Raw genomic sequence first — 16,226 nt, 5'->3', positions numbered from 1 at the left:
ATTGGACTTATTGAAGTTAAATTTCAGAATGGACAATGACTCTTTATAGCGGAAATATTTTCCACGCAGAGGTACTCCTGCCGATAAGCTTGATGCATTTTTCTGTCGCTAACTCACAGACATCTCATAAACGAGGAGATTTGCTTTAACTCTCGTTAAAATGCAAGAAGTAATGTAAAAGTAATGCAAGAAAATGTAAAAGGAAAAACTTAGCTTGTTATTTTACTGACATTCTATAATCTAATTAGTGAATACAGATCTCGCCGGATCGATATTTTGTTCGGTTGAAATCGGATAAAAAGTGCCTATCCGGCCCAACAGGATCACTGTGACCTCAATCGGACATCTCTTTGTCAGATTGATAATCGCGTTGGCTGTGAAATGTCCCATCATTTGACAACGGTCGATTACGTTGTCAAATGATCGGAACATTAATTAAATTGGCTATTTATTTGGTACGTGGTTGTGATACAAAACTAACGAAAATTGACGTCTATGTGTTATGTTGTTGGGTTTTTTTGAAAACTGTAGTTTCAGTTATTTGGTAACAAGAAATAAAAATCTTTGATGGACGATAAACAAATTAGCCTTTATAGTTCTAAGTATGACTACTCATCAAATGTAATTTTATTTCAGTAACAATATGGGACACACCAAACTACAAGAATAAAAAATAGTAAACAAACCCTTTTATGGACATGGACACACACTAGATCTAATTACATAGCTCTCGGAACAGTCATGACTTTTGGTTAGGTTAACTCTGTCTAACAAATAAAAGTAAACAATCTTGGATTACAAATATAAAATTAAAACTAACACTCTTTGTTAAGGGCGAGTGAAGATGTACAATTTATTTTTATGATTTCTGAAACGATACTCGCCGCGCCACTTATTTTCTAAAGAGCGAAACACCGTCATATGAGAGCATTGCAATAACCCTATGAACATGCCGAGATTGAGACTATAGTTATTTTGTGGGAGTAAAAGTTTTGGAGAAGAATTTTTTCTTTCGACGAAATAAACAATTTTTTTGTAAATCATAGTTTATTTTGAATTATCACCGACACTGTACTACTGCTTTTTTCGAAATTTCATACAATGTAATGTGAGTGCAGTCAATGTAAAATCATAAACTGGAAGTTTTTGTAGCTGGTTTGGTAAAGACAATTACTACTTAAGGTTAAACTGGAGATGCTGTTCGCTACTACTGCCGAATGAATAAAAAATAAAACTGTGATTTATTGAAAAACGCGTGTAGATTATGAACATAGAAAATGATGAACTTTCGAACAAGTTAGCCATTTTGTTTTGCGTTGCTTGAAGAAGTAGGTTGCACTGGTGAGTTACCTTGTTTTGTAATTTGGATTAATTAAACTATTGGTGATCAATTGGCGTTGAAATTAACAGTGTTTGTTCCAAAAATTAATCAGGAGGCTTTTGTCGTTTTAGCAGACAAATAATACTTCACATTTCATATCTGGAGGTATTAAACTAAATTTTCACAATACTAATACTGAATTAAATAATTGTTGAGGTTCCAATTCTTTGTAGTGTTAATAGATAAAATAACGAATCCATTGAAACAGTTTTTTTTCTTATTTTAATTTAATAAATGCGAGGTTGCAAGATTTGGGCAACCGGCACCATGGGAAATCTTATTTTCTTCAAGGTTTTTGGATCAATCTTTCTAGAATATTAGGCTGGGACCATTATAATGGGTATTTTTGCCATTTGTTGCCGACCTTGAGATTAATTCATTATTACTAACAGTAACAGAGTACCAAAATCGAAATAGATGAGTAGAAAGTCTAGGACAAAGGCGCGAGGAATTCCTGAAAAATCAATAGGCTAAATTTGCAGCCGGAGTGTAGTAGATTCCGAAATACGGATCACACTAGAAGTTAAGTTTAAGTTCAATTACTACGTTCAATTGATATTGTGCGAGTCCACATTTATTTACAGATCCTGAAGGATCTTTTATAGACTAACTATAACAATAATATCAAAATAAATTACAGCTTAGCTAATTCACCATTTCATCACATATAATCAGCAATTCATTCTATTTTGTTTATTTGAACTGTCGACGTGGTATTCTCGGGTAACGTAATCACCGAGTTGTTTTCAGCGTCGTCTGCTTCTTTTTCCTCCTCGTCTTCATCGAATATGCTGATGTCCCTAACGGAAGGTCGATGCGACCTCCTCCATAGATCGGGTTCGACAGCGAATTTCGTTTTTCTCAGCAGTTTAGTTCCCAAAAGAGACACCAGGGTGGCCCCGGTGGTTGTTGTGAACATGATGGACAAGATACAAATCACGATAATCTTCTTGGCCCACTTATATTCCTCCGAGGTCGTGTCCGTGATCTCGGAGAGTACAATCGGTGCGAGAGCTGCCTAAAATCACATGTCAACTACACTACCCATATTTATTAAAAATTCATATGATTCAGTACACCACATCATTAGCAATATATTCACGAAGCACATGCTGGTCTCTTCTTTTAATTTATAAAGATCTCTATGTTTTGTTACATTGGCGAAAAGAAATGGCACTGTTTCTCAGTCTCCTTTAAAACAAGCATTCTTTTTGGATATTCAACTTTAATTTGATAAATTATTGCTAATACATTGATCCAATCTAATTGATGTATGAAATTAAAAAAGGTTTTAGCAATGACCTTCAATAAAAAATTATTTTATGAGACAATTAAAATGACATATCCAAAGAAGACCCACGACTTTAACTAACTAAAAGTAAATCAGCTATCGAAAATGAAAATGTTCCAGTATACTTTTGCACCCTACCTACAGGGTACTCGTAAGTGATAATATATAACGTATGAACGTTATATATTTTGTTTTAAGTTTATAGATCTTTTATGGTTTTTCCTATTGGTTTGGTTGATATTTTCTCCAACTAATCTATACAGAGTGGTTTCAAAGTTAGAAGTCATTATTTTAAGTACTTAATCTTCTTTCTAAGGGAGCGATCAAATTTCTTCGTTTTTAACATACGGTGTGAATACAATGGTCATAAATTTGAAAAATCCGATAACTAAGTAATAAAACAAATTCGATAGGTAAAGTTGCTTTTATCAAACGATACGATACAGGGTGTGAAAAGTGAATATGGCTCAAATTTTGGTACAATTTTTAATGAACTAAAACTTATTGTATCATTTTCATGGATGGTGCAGTGTAGGCTTGGGAAAATTTCGTCTCAAACGGAGCGTAGCAGTGTAGCCTGGGATGCAAATTTAGCATATGGATTTTTAAGGAATTCCGATGCCTTTGACCTAGACTTTCTGCCCATCCATTTCCATTTTAGTACCCTGTTAGTAATAATGAATTAATCTCAAGGGCGGCTGTTTCAATGGATTTGTTGTTTTATCTCATAACGCTATAAAGAACTGGAGCCCCAACAATTATTTATTTCAGCGTTAGTGTTATGAAAATATAGTTTAATACCTCCACATAAGAAATATTAGTTTTTGCAAAATATCACGAACACATTTCCTGAGGGACGCGCGATATGATCATAACAACGGATAATCGTTAAAATACCATCATCGGAAACGTAGTTAGTGAAACTGTTTAACAAAGCTTATACTTTGAACAGGTCTGATCGGTGCTTAATTGGGTATATTGGGTGGGGACTAGAAAAATAATATTATTAATGGCATGTACACATAAACCATATGGAAAATTTGATATAATTTTCGAAAATGTTAACAGAAATGCGTTAACCGGGCGGTATTATTGGCCACCAAAAAAATCAACTTGATGTGATTAGTTCTTGTGCTAAGTTAAGAACTTTAACCTCTAATTTAGAACATGAAATTCGTAGTTAAAATATTGATGTCTAAAAAAACATTGACCAGTCAAAATTCACTAACTTTGTGACTTTGTGACTCTTTTCTATGACTTACGGCTTACTGTGGAGGTGGAGTGCGAAAACTTGTAGAAAAACCCTTTACCTCAAATGTTTGAAAAAATATTGTAAAGTTACCTGGACAGTAGCTTTGGGCATCCAAGCTAGAGCGCAAAATATCTTCTCCTTCAAGTTGAGATTGCAGCCAATTCCAATAATCATCGTGCCCACAATCCGTACCGCTACACCCAAGACCACTATTCCGAAACCGATCATAACCACAGACCCCTTCAGTTCATTAAGTCTCATTTGCGCGCCAGTGATCCCAAATAGAACAGGTTCGACTATCATCCAGAATATCTCGAAGGCCGTAGAGACTGGATTCTCCTCGATACTCCAACCTTGTACAGTCCAGAATTTCAAAGCGACGAATGCTGCCACCACGGCCCCCAGAGGACCTGCGCCGCCATATCCCAAATGGTCGCTGAAATAGATCGCGGCCATGCCGGCTGCTAAGAGCATTATTACTCTAAACGGCACCTAAAAATTTTTGCAATACGGCGGCGACGTTGTGTGGCAAAATTATGGTTAATTTAAAATTTTGTTTAATTTCTACTCTGTTTTCCGTTCAGAGCAAACTTCATGCTTTTGGTTGATTAGTCAAGTGGCTATTACAGTTGAACTATGATTTTATACATTTCTGTATGTATATACATATACATATAACAAAATAATAAGATTTGTCCAATAAATGTATATCGTACATATCGACCGTTGCAAATATTCAATGTGTTGAAAACGAATTAAATATTTTGATTCATAGTTTCACCTGCTGCTATATGGGACACTTTAATTTAAGTTAACTATGAAAATGCCTTACTTTTTCAAATCAAAGTGATAGTTGACCACTTGACAATGGTTAACAAGGTTGTAATGAGAAATGATACTTCGTTTGAAAGGTATTTCGACTCTCTATTGCTAAGTGTTGTTTTGTTTTATGAAAGTCAGCTGCGGATATTTATAAACCGCTGAAAACCTCTAAAGGGTATGAATAAATTGTGAACTGTTGTAGAAGTAAGTACATATTCCTACAACTAGGAAAAAACAATTGAGCTATGAAGAAATTGCAGCATTTATCATTACTAAAACAGAAGTTTTCATATATCGTGTTTGATTGTTATTTATTAATAAATTAATGATTTGCGTAGAAATGTTTGTCGTAGAGGATATTATTATGATAGTTAGTTATATATAGAAGTATAAATTAGAAACAGTTCTATGATGTACTGTTGAATTCTTTGCCATATCGAAACTACATAATGAAATACAAAAAATATATCTATAAACAAAATTCGATAACATAAAAAATAATCAGTTATATGATAGGATACCAAAGGATAACAAATATAGGGACAGTACCTAATGGATTGTTGTCAAGCGTCTTCATGTCTAGCAAAAAATTAAACTCAAGAGCATTTAGCAGATCAAATCATTTTTACAAGCAATGTATAAGATCATATTTTGAAAACTACATTTTATTAAAAAATATACTCTTATTCAAATTTTACTTTCTTTACTTTATTTTTTAAGCTAAAAGAGATACAATTGTAACACATGATTAGTCTCCATTTGCTTTTGGCAGTTTCAAGCTTCATTGCATTTTATTTTTTGATTATATCCGTCTTAACTGAGAAAATTAACAAAAATTTCTTTTTAGGAAAAATTGATAGTTAACTTACTTAAATTTAAAATATTTCAAAAGTCGTTAGATGTATGCAGTAATGCATAAGTACGATTTATAATAGAATTAAAAATAAATTTAGATTTTTATAAAACACTCTATATATTTGAATATTTTGAAAAAAATATGCACTTTTATAGCCATTAATTTTTATTAATCCTTTTCGGATATTCAGCGGAACCAGGCATTTGCCGTTTTCCTTTTTAATCAATAGACGATATTTCTATCAATGTCTAGCCATTTAATTACATACTGTTCAAACTTACCAAAAATTTATCGTTCCTTTCTGGTACATATTTCAATAACAAACCGAAAGCAATACCAAAACAAAATCCGCCTAAAATAGACACGGGTCCTTGGAGGACCAAAGAAGTAAGAGAACTGTTTGAAAAGGTTACGCTTTTGATTATACCGAAGCCAGCGACCGATAACGCATCGTCTATACCAGCGACTGCTATGATTAGCGTGGGTATTCCTTTAGTCACACCATAACCTTTACTTCTTAATCTGAAAAGCGACGATTGGCTTAACCATATCGATATCAATTCGATAGGAGGGTAATACCTAAAAAGGCAAGGTACGACCACTGCAGGAGCTACAGCGGCTATGATAGTACCAAGCAGAATGGTGTATCTCCACGCCATTCCCAGGAGGTATCTCGTGGCCAAGGCACATACCACAGCTTCAATCAGCCAAGGAATTAGACTCAGTCTTACTACTATGAACTTTAAACGCCAAAGGGCCTTCGGGTCTAAATCTAGCCCCGCACGTATCAGAATAATAACTAAAGCGCCGTGGCTAAGTAAAGATTAGAAAATATTAGTTGAATTAATGTTTTGTGGTGAGCTGCTTACCGAATTCGATTAGCCACTTCGAAAAAAGACTCGTCCAGATTGACGATGCCGACGTTCTGCAAAAACAGACCCGTAAATAGCATCCCTATGAGTGCAGGAAGGGTCGTCAGACTGAGAACCCATCCCACCAAATAGGACGATATACTAATCAGTATCAGCTGAAATAGTTTTCCGTTTGGCGGGGTCGCCGTGTCTCCGACCAAAGAATAAATCACGCACCAGGATAAAAATCCTATTATAATTAATGATATAACTCTGGAGAATTGTCTGTAGGTCGGACAAAACGGATAAGGGCAAAATTTTCGCCAACACATCGGTTGCCACGAAGGATGAGACTCTCGCGAGCGGCATTTTATGCAAAATACGTACCACCATGACCTAAAAAATAAAGCAATGCAACGTAAGAGGCGCTAACAGTACTTAGGATTGGCCGTTTGTAGACCGTGATCCTCTATCATTTTAACCTCCATCTTAACCTTACATGTTAACAAAATATTATTTATTTATTCATTAGGAATTTATCAACTAAATACTTAATGCTTGATTCCATATTAAATTGTTATAAATTCAATAATTTTTCTTAAACTTATACGAACCTGTCTTGACAGTCCTCGTTATTTACATGGCGCTTCCCGATGACACTCGATTTATTGGATATCATATCGGGTTCGTTTCTTATACCTGAAACATGATTAATTAATTAAATTAATTCCATGTAGAGCATAACAAAGTTTAATTAAATATTTAAATGGTTAATTAAATGATGGTGGTAGTGAAGTTTACATAAAATACTTGTTTTGTGTCAGAATCAAATATTCTTGGTGCTTTCTTAAAGTTGTATTGTTATTCCCAACATTTTAGATTAATTTTTGCTTTTCTATAATTATGTAGTGATTCTGCTTGTTTTCTTTTAATGGGAATTTAAAATGCAATTACCATATAGATTTTCTTACTCTTCGTCTGTTTCATGATGTTATTTTGTTTGAAACATTAGTTTAAATGAGAATTGATGAGAGTCGAACATACAAATACATATCTGTAATTAGTAGGTATATTAAAAGATAATTACATATTAAGGAAACAACTGAGTTCAGGGGCTACCTCCCCAATCTGCAATTTTAGATTCAGAAAAAGGTGAAAAGATGAAGCTGATAATAGAGTAACAGAGAGTGTGTACCTGCGTATCTTATGTTATAATAACAATAAAACATCCAAATAATGCATGAATAAGATAAAAAGCAACGATTTAAAGAATAAAGCGTCAAGGTTTCACAATGTATATAGTTCTGTAGGGCCAATTGTGTTGTTGTTAGATGACGCATTATTTTGAGAAAAACACAGGACCTAATTCTAGCCTATTACAGCATCTGGTACAAAATGTTTAACAAACTGTTGAGGTTAAGGGAGGGGGACGAGAACGCTGTGGACAAAATTTATTGAAAATTATATGTTTTCTTAAATGTAAGAATTGAAGAATCGAATAATAGCGTTTTAGTTCTAATTATTTTATAAATAAAGCTTAATAAATGCTCCTCTTGAATTTGTTTAGGCATTGCAGCCAGTGAGGTCAAAAAGCAATAATTTTTTCTATATTAAAAAAAATCAAAAATGGGTCATATATTTGGTTGCAATAATTAAAATATGAAAAGATCAGAAAACATTTTAGTCTGAATATTGAATTAATGTTTAAGTGGGTAAAGGGATTTTAAAATACAATAAGCAGTTTTCAAAACAGTAATATGTTAGTAAAATTCAATTTTGTATGCAAATTTTTGTGCGGAATGTTGGAAGTTTCCAAGGTGTCATAGTGACAGATAGTACAAAATAGCATCCTTTCCGATTTAGAAGGATTAATTCTCAAAAGGTGTTTGTGGAATAGCTAAAATCTCCAAGTGTCAATCTATAAGGGGTTCTGGGTAATTGTTCAATTTTTAATTTCAAATAACCTGGTACATATTGAATTCATTTCTACAGTTGAAGGTGTGTTTGTGTAAAATAACAAAAAATCGCCCAAAATACGCCTTACCGTTCTGATTCTCGTATGCCATTTTCCTTTTGTCCATATTATCGGATGTGGCGAATACGTTTTCAAAATTGTCGGTCCTATCTTCTAACATCAATATACTCATCCTTCTATAAGGTGGGGGCTTTTGAGGGCCGCATCTCTGAATCTTGTCGCCGGCTTTCGGTTCAGCAGCGGCATCTGTATCGAAAATGATTTCCTAAATTGCGAATTAAAAAAGCTTGACCCCGAATTGACGACTTCATTAAAATTTCAAGGTAGAGATCACACAATTGAGCAATTGTGTTGGGGGAAACAGTTTTTTTTAATGAACTCTATTACGGCGCGGCGCGGCTGTTTATTTATATCACAAAATGATTTCCTGTAACAACGAACTAAACAGAGTGTCCCATAAAAAAATGCCCTTTTACACTCTTTTCATTGGCACAAAATGTAAAACGTCTTTGGCAAAGTATGCATGGCACGTAAATTCCTTTTTATTATTACTTTATTACCAATAAATTTATCAATATTTTTTTTAAATGCTTCATATGTTGAGCAGTTGGAAAAAAATTATTTTTGATGCATTTTTTTAATCAATGTTTCTGGTGATATTTTTATTTATACGATTTATTGAATTCAGAAATATCATTAGCATCTTAAAGACTACTAAAAAGAACTAAATTTACAACAAGCACAAGCACAAAACTTATGCAACAGATGGCCTTTATGAAGTTAGTGGGCTATTCGGTGTAAGGCAGCTATACTCCTTTGACATCTTAAAATGTCAGGCATACTTAAATAGAAACAGAAAATTGCGACAATATCTTCAAAAACGTTTGGCCAAAAGTCATTCACTTGAAAAATAAAGAAATTTAAACAATTTATACATAAAAATCAACCTTTGATATTAGAAAGAGATAGGCAAGTTTTTAGTAACCTAAATGAGTTAGATGTCCCATGCAGTTCTCCATTGCACCTGTAAACCAATATTGGAACTTCTTAAATTGTCGCTATTTAACGAAAAAAAGGTATGATTTTGTGAACATGGCAACGCGTTTTTTTTTTCAATGCTTACTTGCTAATGACATTTGATATAAAGCGAAATGTTTTAAATAAATGTTATTATTAGACCGGGATGGAACATAGGAAATCCATATACATTTTTAGGTGCCCAAATGTTGGTCCACTGTACATTTTATAGCAAAGATGTAATATAACTTTTTGAAGGGTTCGGTATGATTAACTCATGTACCGAGTTTGAATAAATTTTAATAAGCCAATCTTCAGTTATTGAATTAAATATGATGGGAAAATTGCAAAAGGTCAATACAATAAACACCAGCGAGTATTTTTCATGACGCTATTTCCAAAACTTGATGACAATGACATAATCAAATTAAGGTTGGTTTCAAATAAAGACATGCACATTTGGATTCATTTAAATTTGAATTTGAATTTCATTTAAAGAACGATTTAAGAAACAAAGAAGCTTCAAGGAACGACTATAAATCTCAATCCTCAAGTTTTTTTATTAAAAATAATTAATAATTATAATATAAATGTTCAAACAACCCTCAATTAACAGTTAAATAAACGATCATAAAATTCATTTCTAACATTGCTTAGTTGCTTAGCTATTGTGAAATTCTGCCACATTATAAGGAAATATGTAAATGGTTAAGACTTTCAAATTTAACATTTTTATAGATAACACTTTTCAAGTGACTCCACAGAAAGAAGTCGTTTGGCGCGAGGTCAGGTGACCTGGGTGACCAAAAGATTCGACACCTTGGGCAAATAATATTACGGTTAAAAATATTTCGCAAGTACTCCCTAACTATCCGGTACCAGAACTCCTGATCTTCTCGAACAATATCTTCTTCTTTTTAAAAATACCTTTCGATACTTGCGTTTTCCATAATTTCAAAACAAAATGCTACTCTGCTTTCTTCATCGCCTTCCCGGAACTCTTGATGCTTTTCGTATTTATAGGAAAAATGTTTGTGTTTTTTAATGTGCGCAATACTGTGTTGTGATGTTTATATACAACTTGTCCAAGAATCCTCGTATTAATAATTTTGTTTTCTTCAACATGCAATAAAATGTTCAAATTTCTATTGGCTCCTTCTTCTGCTATATTATCGAGATTTTCAGCAGAACATTTGCAGTTATTTATTACGGAGCCTTTAGACTCCAATTGGATAATTAAAATATTTCAGACACTGCTCTAATACTGGTTACTGCATAATACCACTTAATTATGCTTACTTTTTCTTCAATTAAATAAAGCATATTATTTATAGCGCGTTTAATAACGTATAACAATCACAAATAAAAATATTGTTACTGTCACGAATTTTCGTGTTGTCATTATCAAACTGTGGTGTTTGATTTATTACCTAAACTATAACAATGTTTTAATTTTGCCACCATATTTAATTCAATAACTGGCTTATTAAAATTTATTCAAACTCGGCACATAAGTTAATCATACTGACTCCTTCAAAATGTTATATTACATATTTGCTATAAAATGTACAGGAGAACCAATATTTAGCCACTTAAAAATTTCTATTGGATTTCCTATGTTCCGTTCGGCAATGCATCACCCGGTATAAAATAATAATCGTCCGTATGACCTTTGAAAGGAGACGCAATCATAGAGAAATAAAAATATGTATAGATATATCTATTTTCAATTAATTTATTTTTATACTAAAACAGATTGAGAAAAATGCCACTTTTTATGTTCGTCAAAATTGGTAGAAAATTATTTAAGTTACCATTTTTATCTTTACAGCATTAGCTGCTAATTAGGAAAGTATACCTACTCAAAACAATTAGAGTATAGAATGATATAGAAAAACGGTTTTAATGAGAGAACACTTTAGATAAATTTGTTACTTTTCACTTGATGCAATTAAACTTTTTATTTATTAAAAAAATTGAAATGAGTTTTGCTCAAGTCTAAATCTTAGGAAACATAACAAGTCATTCGAGTATGGGTTTAAACCAAGACAAATATCTAATGACTCACGCAACTGCAACTGGTTCAAACTAATAATTAGTAATTCACTAATTTTGAACATGTGGTGCTTATTTTTTTTTATTTTCTTTGTTTTACGGAGAAAGCATAACAAAGCAACAATTAACTACAGATATTTTCCAACTATCCTAAAATTTATGTGGAATTTAATAAATAAATCATACATATATCCACAGCAAATAACTTTGAATGTCTTACCTTCTTGAAATGTTTGCTTGTGGATCATTTTAAAATGTCCAATATTTCTTGTAACAAAGGTAACATTCGAACTTCACTTACTTCTTTTTACTGAATGTGATAGCCTACGTATAACTGAATATTATTTATTTGGTTTTGCTGCCTTCTTTAGAATTGCCTTACGATGTTGGAATACATAATGCTCGTCATTTTATAAGGACGAGGACAAAATTTTACTGTGATGTAGCAATAGGCTCTTGAAAATGTCATACTTTTTCATAAAGACAACGTCGCAGGTTTAAAAAGTTTTTTAATAATTTTTATTGGTGTTTTTCTTATTTACCTTTTTTGGGGTGCGGCAACTAGTTGACAATATTTATTTACCGAAGAAATAATGTTGTAATGATTAAATTTGTTTAAGTCAGTGCGGAATTGTAATGGTAGTAATGGAATTTGAAAAGCTAAAACAACAAATAACCTAATAAAGATTAGAGAGTTTGCACTTGTAGTCAGTTTAATATAAATTCAAAAACCCAAAAATAAATAATGTATACAAAATTTTTGATATATTGCAGACAGAACTTTTTTTAAGTGTCTTTTCAACTGACTTCTGAATTTATAATTCCTTAAGTATAATTAAATAAAATATTATCTTTTCACTGTATTTTATCAGATTAACCCGTATACTAAACAAAACGCCTTTTGAGTGAGCTTTTTAGCTTGGTAACTAAAACTTTCCGCAACTGTAGCTAATTTCAAATGACATTAGGCATTTGTGAGGTCAGCTATAGAGTATGCTCTAAAAACCATCAATCCGCTTAGCTTACAGATTTTTGCTAATAACCGACACCCTAATATATCATTCACAGCAATAAAAAAAATTCCTAGGCTCACTTTCCGTTGCAAGAAGTTGTTAGTTGTGAGTAACTTTAATATATAAACTAACAAAAAGTTTAAAAAAGAGAAAGCCTTTTTCTTATCGAATCTTAAAACTTTAGATTTGATGATAACCTTCAGACGTCCATAGGGTGATCAAATCACTTGCTCTTAAGCCGGTTGCGTTGTCATTGATTTTATTTTCAATTGATATTTGTAAATCTTGACCTAATAATCAGAAGCGGGGATTACCGTTAATTTTGCAGAGAACATCGCGCGTACACTGTAAATCAAAGGAAAATCAAAGTCATAAACATTAATGACATGTTACCGCCGCGACAATAGTCATAATTTTTGAAAATTGTTTATCGGTGGGGGTTATATGGTTTGCATTCTTAAAGAATTCTTTAAAATTCAGTTCTTTAAAATGACGTAAACAAAACATTTATTTTATACGCTGTATACCCATATATTGCAATCAACATACATTGTACGTGCTTATCTAAATATAGTAAGCAATATTGACCTACTTGCCATTTTATCAACCACTTTGAATCGGCAAATATTGCTAACTATACTGGTAGACAGTGGAAAGAGAATATTGAGGATTGCAAATGATGGGCAATAGCTGCATTTCTGCAGAGGTTTTTAAACTGTATTATTTGGTGGTAAATCATTTTTTGCAATTTCCATCTGTTTAAAACCTATTTTTGCTAAAGATTATGTATTAGGTATTAAATTGACATTTTCAGGGAATTTAATTACAGATTAATTTACAGTCAGACTTTTGTGAAAAGTAGGTTTGAATCTCATTCTCATTAGAAACAACAAACTGCAATGGAAGTTAATACCCTAATGTTCATATACGCTGCTTTGTTTCTTCAATGTATGAGTTAATGCAGATGGGACGTCGCTGGCTAACGCGCTATTTCGAGAGAAGGGAGGATATCAAATTGAAATTTGAAGTTTCAGTTACTCATAGACTTTATTTACATCACTTAAATTTTATTTAACGTGTAACTGTCATTAACTCAATTTCTTGAAACACTTTCAGAATAGTTGATATAAAAAAACTTTTTTGAAATAAAATTTTCACCGAACGCGGTATATTATTGGCCGTGCGAACACTTTACCGTCAAATGGTGGGTGAAATTATAAGTTTCCAGTAAAAAGTGTGTTAAATTGAGACTTACCCATGTCCGACCAATCTGGTAGAATTTTAATTTGAGGCACTGGTTGTTCCATGATGGATACCGACGAAAAAACGCGACAGCGCTCGGAGGGTCAATCGAATTGAGCGGTGCCGCATTGGCATTAGAAACGCCGCGTTCTAAATGGAAGACGCCAATTTGAGATCGCGAATTGCCCAACGCTGTTTGAACATCGTCCTACACCCTATATTATTCTACAACAGCAAAATTACCTATTAAAATGCCCGTTTATAATACGATTATACTAGACGGGAAATTTATATTAATGCAATTTAAATGCCAATAGAGGAAATGGCGTACATGTTCCAGATTTTTCTGATTATTCGTCTGTCTTTTTATTTACAAGGAAACATTAAAGGAAAATGGATCATTATTATATTTCGCTATTATTTAAACCTAATTTTTGTTTTAGGTCGATTTAGATTATAATCTTGCAGGCTATATATCAGGTAATTATTAGGATATGGGTATTATTTTTTTACAAGTTGAAAAGAACTTGACTTGAGTGACCTTAAGGAACTCAAAAATCATCAGCATGTTTCAGGCATTTATCTCTATTTCGGACATTGATACTGACTTCAGTGGGTATAAGAGATCTGGATATTTCTCCATTTTTGAAGAAAACCTGCTCTTTTGTTCTCGTCAGATCAATCATAACTCTTTAAATGCGAACTTTTCGTCATTAGTGTTTTTAACAAAATTATCGAAAATCTTTTGAACAGTACCAGCATTCATCTCCAAAGTGTTTGAAATAATTCATCAAAGCATCTTATTGAACAAACTGGGTTGCTTCGGATTCACTTTTTGACAAATTGATTAGAAATTGAACATGTAATAAAATAGCAATTATTTTTGTTATATATATTCTCCTCAAGTTTTTGGTTAATTAGTTTACCTGTATTAATCGACAATTCATGCAGTCGAAGCCTAGTATGCTATCAGTCAACGAAAGGTACGATTACTAAGAAAAGAACCGGTGATAAGTGATCAAGTCATAGTCATAGCGTCATTTCATATATAATTTTTGATTGCGTACCTAATAAATTATAATTTTTCTACTCCCTACCCCAAAATACCCAATATATGGTAAAGTGTCTCTTTAAGACATCAGCTTCATTAAATGCTGCTACGAGCGTTACTTTAGTCACGAGTTTAAGAGCGATGGATGTTTTCTGTAGATTTTTAACACTGATGGCACTTTGACATTTGTCAATTCGGATAGTCACGTCACACAGCATTTAATTTCTATACGTACTGTTTTGCAAAAATATACCACAAAACTGGGAAAAGTATAACATGCAACACTTTGAAGAGCTTCTTCATACACTTTCTTACAGAAATATAGTATTAATATCCAGATCTTGCATTTATATTAAATTGTCACATTTCACACTCAGTTATTTGAATTCTAAATAGAAGAGGCTATTCAAAGCGGAAAAATTGAATGTTTAAGTAGGAGAATATAGGTAAAACTTTTTAACAAAAATCGCAACTTGCCACCAAGTTCAATTACATATTTTTATTTTTTTAACATTAATTTCTTCGTCTCCTATTTGGCAATACATTTCGTTATATTTCAAATCAAAGAAAATTTTAATTAAAAAAGGCGTCTCTAGGAACCAGTGTAAACAAATTCTATTAAAATGCAATAACACGTTGTTTATCGAGTTTCATTAAAGTCCGGGCTTTATCGTATTTAGTTAGATTCATTAGTAACTCATGGTTATATTTAACAGTGTAATAAGGACGGTGCCAGTCGGTCTTGGAACGAAAATCATGTGACCGGCGCTTTAAATTGCCGTAAAGATCATGTGCTGCCTATAACGTTAATTGTTTGATAAACACTCACCACAAATGTCAATTAAATAAATTAATATTGTGAATGGGTCGGTGAAATGTCGAATGGTTTCAAACAAAACAAATTTGGAGATTTTACGTGGTTGGTTAGAAAACTTGGGGAATAGAAACACATCATGCAATCAAAATTTTAATGATTACTCGATTAAGAACGTGCACTAGTAACTGATGAGCGAAGCGAGAGACATGAATAAAATTTTATAAAATAAAGCTGATGGTGATCACAAAATGTAGGATTACAAAGATAAGACAGTGATCTAGGTTAATGTCTTATACTAAAGTTATTATTATCAATACTAGTATCTAAAGTATGTACGAAAATTGATAAATTGTTTCTACCTAAAACCCATTTCATAAAACAATAATTGTACCTTACTGATTTCAACACAAAAAAATAATGTTTTATAATTTTAATAACGTTATTGGAAATTCTGGAAAATTCCAGCTGGTTTCAGACTTTTTTTATTGTCAAAAATTGGTTGCTTTCCTGGCCAAGTGGTAAATCATTGCGTTGTATTTGTCATTCTCTCTCTCACTCACCAAAATAAATTACTACTGAGGCAATATTAACTAACCAAAAAGT

General features: G+C 32.5%; 1 protein-coding gene across 3 annotated transcripts; it reads right to left on the bottom strand.

Moving 5' to 3' along the window:
- Positions 1 to 360: 360 nt before the first annotated feature.
- LOC132697098 (sodium/hydrogen exchanger 9B2-like) lies at positions 361 to 13,921 on the bottom strand. 3 transcript variants are annotated; one of them, XM_060662384.1, is made up of 8 exons: positions 11,721 to 11,816; positions 8,498 to 8,674; positions 7,068 to 7,152; positions 6,472 to 6,849; positions 6,182 to 6,415; positions 5,884 to 6,124; positions 4,015 to 4,416; positions 361 to 2,399 (listed from the first exon to the last, which is right to left on the bottom strand). In XM_060662384.1, the coding sequence occupies exons 1-8, from the start codon at positions 11,746 to 11,748 to the stop codon at positions 2,061 to 2,063; spliced, it is 1,884 nt and encodes a 627-aa protein (XP_060518367.1). In that variant the 5' UTR covers positions 11,749 to 11,816; the 3' UTR covers positions 361 to 2,060. The 3 variants fall into 3 exon arrangements, with proteins under 3 accessions (XP_060518367.1, XP_060518365.1, XP_060518368.1); XM_060662382.1 differs by lacking the exon at positions 11,721 to 11,816 and adding an exon at positions 13,769 to 13,921 and having other exon boundaries at positions 362 to 2,399; XM_060662385.1 differs by lacking the exons at positions 361 to 2,399; positions 11,721 to 11,816 and adding exons at positions 2,904 to 3,337; positions 13,769 to 13,921.
- Positions 13,922 to 16,226: the final 2,305 nt, after the last annotated feature.

Source organism: Cylas formicarius, unplaced genomic scaffold (genome assembly GCF_029955315.1).
Source record: "Cylas formicarius isolate icCylForm1 unplaced genomic scaffold, icCylForm1.1 PGA_scaffold_1__22_contigs__length_36826433, whole genome shotgun sequence".
NCBI lineage: Eukaryota > Metazoa > Arthropoda > Insecta > Coleoptera > Brentidae > Cylas > Cylas formicarius.
Note: the sequence above shows the minus strand (reverse complement) of the source record. Positions and strands in the feature narration are given on the sequence as shown.